Source organism: Littorina saxatilis, linkage group LG9 (assembly GCF_037325665.1).
Source record: "Littorina saxatilis isolate snail1 linkage group LG9, US_GU_Lsax_2.0, whole genome shotgun sequence".
NCBI classification, from domain to species: Eukaryota; Metazoa; Mollusca; class Gastropoda; order Littorinimorpha; family Littorinidae; genus Littorina; species Littorina saxatilis.
The window spans coordinates 52,101,329-52,108,828 of NC_090253.1; the positions used below are offsets into that span (position 1 = coordinate 52,101,329).

The 7,500-nt window shown below is 40.1% G+C and overlaps 1 protein-coding gene across 5 annotated transcripts in view; it reads right to left on the reverse strand.

The window, feature by feature from the left end:
- LOC138976418 (E3 ubiquitin-protein ligase TRIM45-like) overlaps positions 1-7,500 on the reverse strand; it is a 22,661-nt gene that overhangs the window by 5,619 nt on the left and 9,542 nt on the right. Inside the window, exons 1-2 of one of the 5 annotated variants that reach the window (XM_070349271.1) lie at positions 3,530-3,638; positions 1-120 (exon numbers count right to left, since the gene is read on the reverse strand). The exon at positions 1-120 is cut by the window's left edge and continues 1,014 nt beyond it. The exons of 3 other annotated variants lie outside the window; for them this stretch is intronic. In XM_070349271.1, coding sequence (XP_070205372.1) covers positions 1-105 — 105 coding nt within the window. In that variant the 5' untranslated portion in view covers positions 106-120; positions 3,530-3,638. Of the gene's footprint in view, positions 121-1,317; positions 1,450-3,529; positions 3,639-7,500 lie in introns of those variants that run through there. One more of the 5 variants, XM_070349272.1, reaches the window with a different exon arrangement.

The window sequence follows — 7,500 nt, forward strand, 5'->3', positions numbered from 1 at the left end:
CAGGACGTGAGCACAGGGCAGCAGTTTGGGGTTCTTGAACAGCTCGTGACACACGGAGCATTCTGTGTCACTGTCCGCTGAGCGTTTACTCGCTGCCGTTGCCATGCTAACGAGTTAGTTCTGAAGGAAGAACATTGAGAAGGGTGTGTTAAGCGATTCAAGAAAGATTGGGTTAAGCGTGTTTTATTTATTTTTCTTTGTATGTTTACACGTTTGAGACAAGAACAACATAAAGAACGATAACAAGCAGTAATGCAGAAAACAGTAGTAGCAACACCCGTGACAACAACAACAACAACAACAACAACAACAACAACAACAACCGTGACAACAAAAACAACAACAAAAACACAAACAACAACCAAAAATACAAACAACACCAACAACTTCAACAACAACAACAACAGCTCGTGCTGCTGCAACTGTTTAAATACGTAATCAACATTGTGGCTCAGATTAACCCCTGAATACCGCTGAGTGAACTTGGACGAAAGTTAAGTGTCACAGTGTGTCTTTACCTCAGAGATACAGAAACCCATATCAATATATTCATACAGAAGGAACAAAGTCCATATAGCCCAAGCGACAAAAGACTTGAAACGTGATAACTTTTCAATCAAAGAAACAAAGGAACTTAATCGTTATAACTACAGACCAAAACAACATGTGACAGTCACAGCCAGTCTCTTGATTCCTCAGAAATGTGAAGCATTGAAATGAACACATAACTTTCATTCTCAACCACGTTGACATGTAAAGAAAAGAAACATTCAATTGAAACCAAGTTGCTCAACGAGGAAGTGAGTATATACACCTGTATACGACAGCAGATAGTATTCTACACGACCGCCGTTCTTGTTGCACAAAGAATGCGAGAGCCGTGTGAAACGCTTGATAAAACATCTAGCACAGAATGGCCAGACAGCGCTGTCCACAACATGGGACTGACACACAGACACACTCTGCGTCACCCGAGAAAGCGCTGACGAAGATTTCACTTGACGGAATCTAGTTTGCTAGTTCTCTTCTATACTTCCCGTCATCAAAACTAAACAGATGCGTTTAAGTGCAGTATTTTGTGATGAGAACGTTTACTGCTAAACCAGTTATATGACTGGAAAGGCGTCCCCTATTCAACAAACAGAGTGATTATACATAAGGCAGTGTTTACAATAAACAGCCTCATCTGACATACAACGCTACATTCAAACTCACATGCCTAGTATTTCATGACAGGAAGTTCAGTTCACTCAGTATTATTTAGACGAGAATCATTATTATACCCTCAACAGGACAAAGAAATAAACAGAACCTGACCACAAAATAGGTTTTCTGCACACAGCCGAGAAAACACGCTCTGGTCAATATAAACCACACTGCAGAAAGCAGAACGAGAACAGCAACAAGCCGCACACAGCAAGTCTTGCGATCACCTTGGGTATCTCACCGCCATGATCGATTCAAGCGAACCGAAACATATTTCCCGGAAACCGAAAGTAGAACCTTTCTCAGTTGATACTCCTCATTATATTTAGTCAAGTTTTGACTAAATATTTTAACATCGAGGGGGAATCGAAACGAGGGTCGTGGTGTATGTGCGTGTGTGCGTGTGTGCGTGTGTGTGTGTGTGTGTGTAGAGCGATTCAGACTAAACTACTGGACCGATCTTTATGAAATTTGACATGAGAGTTCCTGGGTATGAAATCCCCGAACAATTTTTTCATTTTTTTGATAAATGTCTTTGATGACGTCATATCCGGCTTTTCGTGAAAGTTGAGGCGGCACTGTCACGCCCTCATTTTTCAACCAAATTGGTTCAAAGTTTGGTCAAGTAATCTTCGACAAAGCCCGGACTTCGGTATTGCATTTCAGCTTGGTGGCTTAAAAATTAATTAATGACTTTGGTCATTAAAAATCGGAAAATTGTAAAAAAAAATAAAAATTTATAAAACGATCCAAATTTACGTTTTTCTTATTCTCCATCATTTGCTGATTCCAAAAACATATAAATATGTTTTATTTGGATTAAAAACAAGCTCTGAAAATTAAATATATAAAAATTATTATCAAAATTAAATTGTCCAAATCAATTTAAAAACACTTTCATCTTATTCCTTGTCGGTTCCTGATTCCAAAAACATATAGATATGATATGTTTGGATTAAAAACACGCTCAGAAAGTTAAAACAAAGAGATTTACAGAAAAGCGTGCTATCCTTCTTAGCGCAACTACTACCCCGCTCTTCTTGTCAATTTCACTGCCTTTGCCATGAGCGGTGGACTGACGATGCTACGAGTATACGGTCTTGCTGAAAAATGGCAGCTACTTGACTAAATATTGTATTTTCGCCTTACGCGACTTGTTTTATATTTAGTCAAGTTTTTTTTTATATTTAGTCAAGTTTTGACTAAATATTTTAACATCGAGGGGGAATCGAAACGAGGGTCGTGGTGTATGTGCGTGTGTGCGTGTGTGTGTGTGTCTGTGTGTGTGTGTAGAGCGATTCAGACTAAACTACTGGACCGATCTTTATGAAATTTGACATGAGAGTTCCTGGGTATGAAATCCCCGAACATTTTTTTTATTTTTTTGATAAATGTCTTTGATGACGTCATATCCGGCTTTTCGTGAAAGTTGAGGCGGCACTGCCACGCCCTCATTTTTCAACCAAATTGGTTGAAATTTTGGTCAAGTAATCTTCGACAAAGCCCGGACTTCGGTATTGCATTTCAGCTTGGTGGCTTAAAAATTAATTAATGACTTTGGTCATTAAAAATCGGAAAATTGTAAAAAATAAAAATAAAAATAAAAACAAAAAAGATCCAAATTTACGTTTATCTTATTCTCCATCATTTGCTGATTCCAAAAACATATAAATATGTTATATTCGGATTAAAAACAAGCTCTGAAAATTAAATATATAAAAATTATTATCAAAATTAAATTGTCCAAATCAATTTAAAAACACTTTCATCTTATTCCTTGTCGGTTCATGATTCCAAAAACATATAGATATGATATGTTTGGATTAAAAACACGCTCAGAAAGTTAAAACGAAGAGAGCTAGGTACAGAAAAGCGTGCTATCCTTCTTAGCGCAACTACTACCCCGCTCTTCTTGTCAATTTCACTGCCTTTGCCATGAGCGGTGGCCTGACGATGCTACGAGTAAAATGGCATTGCGTTCAGTTTCATTCTGTGAGTTCGACAGCTACTTGACTAAATATTGTATTTTCGCCTTACGCGACTTGTTTTACTGTGACGAACGTGTTTCGATCGGTTACACAGTTGATACAAGATTGGAAGTAAGGAATGTGAAAGTAATGAACTTTAGAACCCTATTTTCACAGTGATAGACATGAATGCAAATAGTTTTAAGCATGGTACGTGAACTGAGGAAGGACACACATGTCCATTGGTATCGGATAGCACACATTTTGTGGAAGACACGATATAAAAGGTTAACCAACCAACCAACAAACAGACTTGGTCTGCATAAAAATATGATTTTGAAAGATTAAACGCTCACCTGATGTTATGTACACTAAGCAACCCCCACGTGTTGATATGTCTGATGACATGAACACACAGCGTCAAGCCTGTGCCACACTGTGTCCTCGTAGTGTTATGCCTTCAACACAGCGCAGTGCGAGCGTGTTAGACAGCTGGGTCACGCGAGTGGGAGGAATTTGACAGGCGCTTGATATCGAGTTTGTACTCGTGCCAAACAGTTAAGCAACCATGATATTCAATGAAATGCAATATTCAACAATTGAACACAACTAATGGAATTAGGTTCTGGATTTGTTTTAAACGTATGTTTTAAGTAGTCAGGCCCTGGTCCTGCTAGGGTAGTGTGTGTGTGTGTGTGTGTGTGTGTGTGTGTGTGTGTGTGTGTGTGTGTGTGTGTGTACGTACGTGCGTGCGTGCGTGCGTGCGTGCGTGTATGAGTGTGTGTGTATGTGTACATGCGTGCGTGCGTGCGTGCGTGTGTGTGTGTGTGTGTGTGTGTGTGTGTGTGTGTGTGTGTGTGTGCGTGTTGGTGAACGCTTTTTATTTTTTAGTAGTGTCAGTTAGGATATATACAGAACCATTAGTTTTGATTTTTCGGTATCGAATTCTACATTGCCCCACCTTTATTTTTTACATGTTAAGCTTAAACCCCAGAATGTATATCACAGACTGTTTTACCTTTTAGTGTAAAACATTGCACAACATTACACTGTTAAACCATATAATGTTCACACTAACAAACGAACAAACATACTAGTTAATCTTTCATCGTCAGAATTGACTACCGACGTAATTTACTATCCTACGTTTTCGGCGATAGACACACACACACACACACACACACACACACACACACACGCACGCACGCACGCACGCACACACACTCATACACACACATATACACACACACACACACGCACGCACGCACACACGCACGCACGCACACCCACGCATACACACACATCATACACACACATGCACACACGCATCCACACACACACACACACACACACACACACACGCATACACACACACACACACACACACATATATACACACACACACACGCACACACACACACACGCATACACACACACACACATACACACACACACATATATATACACACACACACACACACACACACACACAAACACATACACACACACACACCACAACAACAAAGCGCATCAGTGGTGTGTGTTTTTATAGATGAAAAATAATCACAATTCAAGCACACAAAAACTACGTAAACACAGTTAACCTCACATCTTGTTTTAAAGTGTGCAGAAACAAAGGAATAGTAATGCATAGTTTAGTTTCAATCTGCTGTTTGCTTGGTAAAGTGTAGAACCCAGATTTCCGAAATGTTCGTTTTAATCTGTTGTATGCTTGGTATGGCGTTAGCGACTGTTCTAAGGGAGACAACAACTCTGCATAGAAAATATTCCTATATATGCCTAAACTCAGAATTATCTCCCCCAGTTATTATTGGAGCCAATTGACCATCCGCATGCATCCTCGTGCTCATTAAGTACAGTTTTCACAGTGGTGTAATCTGCCCTTTTTGGAGTTGCATACTACCACCTCCCCCCCTTCCCCCCTCCCCCTACCCCCCCCCCCCCCCCCCCCACCACATTTTGTCTTTACAGAGACAACCAAATGGCTGTTCAAGAACAAACGCTTGATGGAAGTTAAGTCAACTAATACGTACGGAAGTCACATTTTTCAAATACTTCGTGCGACTTTGTTCCTTGACTAATTCGCTGGATGTTGGTACCGTTGAGTCCCTGAGACTCTGCTATTTCCTCTGATATCAAGCTCACTTTGTAAAACGGAATCGAACACGTGAGAGTCGCTAATGAATGACGTAATTAGTTTTTTTCCGATTGAGGTACACACTGTGACTAATTGGTACTAATTGGCAGTCAGAGGGTATCACCGCAACAGTTAGTCCTTGTGTACCCGTGTTCGCATGTTTGGTTTTGATTATCTGCTAGAGAAAATATATTTTCGAAAATATAAAATGGAAATGGCGGCCATAAATAACATTTTGCTGATATCAATTTCCTCCAGCAGACAATCACAACCAAACATGTGAACACGGGTACATACGGATGTAGACCAACTGTTGCGGTCATACCCTCCTCACTGCCAGGTTCAAATTAGGCCAAAAAAAAAATTTGTCTGTTTAGGGTAACCCGACCGACCCTATCGATTTGGCGCCGACCCAAAAACTTTTTTTGATTTAAAAAAAAAAAGAAAAAAAAAGAGGTAAAAATGCTAAAAAGAGACATTTGGCGTTTCTTTCTCTCCCTTTCTCTCTGTTTTATTTATACGTTAGTTTTGAAACATGTATTCATCAAATATAAGAAGTGAATGTTCAGCCAACATAGCATTTACACACACACACACACACACAAAAAACAAAAAACAAAAACAAAAAAACCTACCTACCTACCGACCCTACTTTTTTTGGTCATGTTACCCTAAACAGACAATTTTTTTTTTTTTGGCCTTAGTCACAGTATGTACCCAAATCAGAAGAAGGAAAACTAATTACTTCATTCATTAGCGATTATTACGTGTTTGATCTAGTTACACACAGACAGCCTGCTATATCAAAGGAAAGTGCAGAGTCACAGGAATCAACATCAAGAGTACTGGTCAAGAAACGAAGACGCACGATGTAATTGAACACTGTGATTGTCGTACGTATTGCCAGGTTGACTTAACCTTCACCTTAGGTAGTCACAGACACTGCAGGTTCTGCAGGTTCTGCCTGCGATCTACCTCCTTTTATTCTGTCGACGCCCGTTTTTAACCGCTTGCCTACCATTATATAAATAACCACCCATAGAACGTCCTCGTCCCGAACTATATCTTCAAAAATCTCCAAAAATCGTTTCGAGTTCTTGGAAGGGAAATCATGTCAATGCATTTCGGAGCTGGACTGCAAACATGATGTTGGTCAAACTTCAAATGCATGCTACTTGAGTTTCTTTTCCAAACTGATACGAAGTAAACGGGAGCATTAGGTCAGTTATCAACTTAACTAACCTCGAACAGTGAGATCGACAGAACGTGCAGTACACAAATATGAAGGGAGAAACACGGAAACCGGCGAGTCAATCATGGGCTGACACATGCTCGAGAACCCACGTGTCACAATTACTAGTGTTTTAACCTGTGACCCCCTAATCATGCCTAACGGTAAATTTTTATTGAGAACAGCTACCAAGCACAAAATGAAACTTCTTCGCCAGAAAAAAAGCTAGATATCAGAAATGAACATAAATTCGTCCTTCTTCAGGGCGCGTCCCCTACATCAGGCAGTGTATTGCTGATCTCTGTGTTCTCCTTCAGTCCACGTGTCTTTGGGGACGTACGGATGCCTGAAAAAATAGGCGTTGGAATGCAGTAAGAGAGTAATATGAAAACTGATAATGTTGGTCATAATCAACATTCTCTCAGACATATCTGGCGACAAAAAAACAGAGACATAACAACTTTCATAATTATTGGATAACACACAATTTCATAACAGCATACGCACTCACACACACACACACACACACACACACACACACACACACACACACACACACACACACACACACCTAAACAGGACAGACATAGAGAGATGGGGGTGATTGCAGGGGGAGGAGAGATATATAGGTTACACACTCCGAGTTCTAAATATCGTGCATATGTTCCCTAGTGCCGATTTTCAGGTATTACCGAGCCCCTGGCGAGGGAAAATATGCACGATATTTAGGACGAGGTGTGTAAGCTTGTTATGCCATTACTCCGACGTTTTCTTAAAAAAAAAAACACCACTTTTTGACACAAACTCTGCGAGTGCCTGTTTTCTGCTGGCCAAACCTCAAATCGTGTCATCAAATTCATGTGCGAAACGAGTAGTCCCTTTTTGTCTTTTTGGTAAACGCGCCATAAAACGTCTGCTTTTGTATTTAGTCATCAATA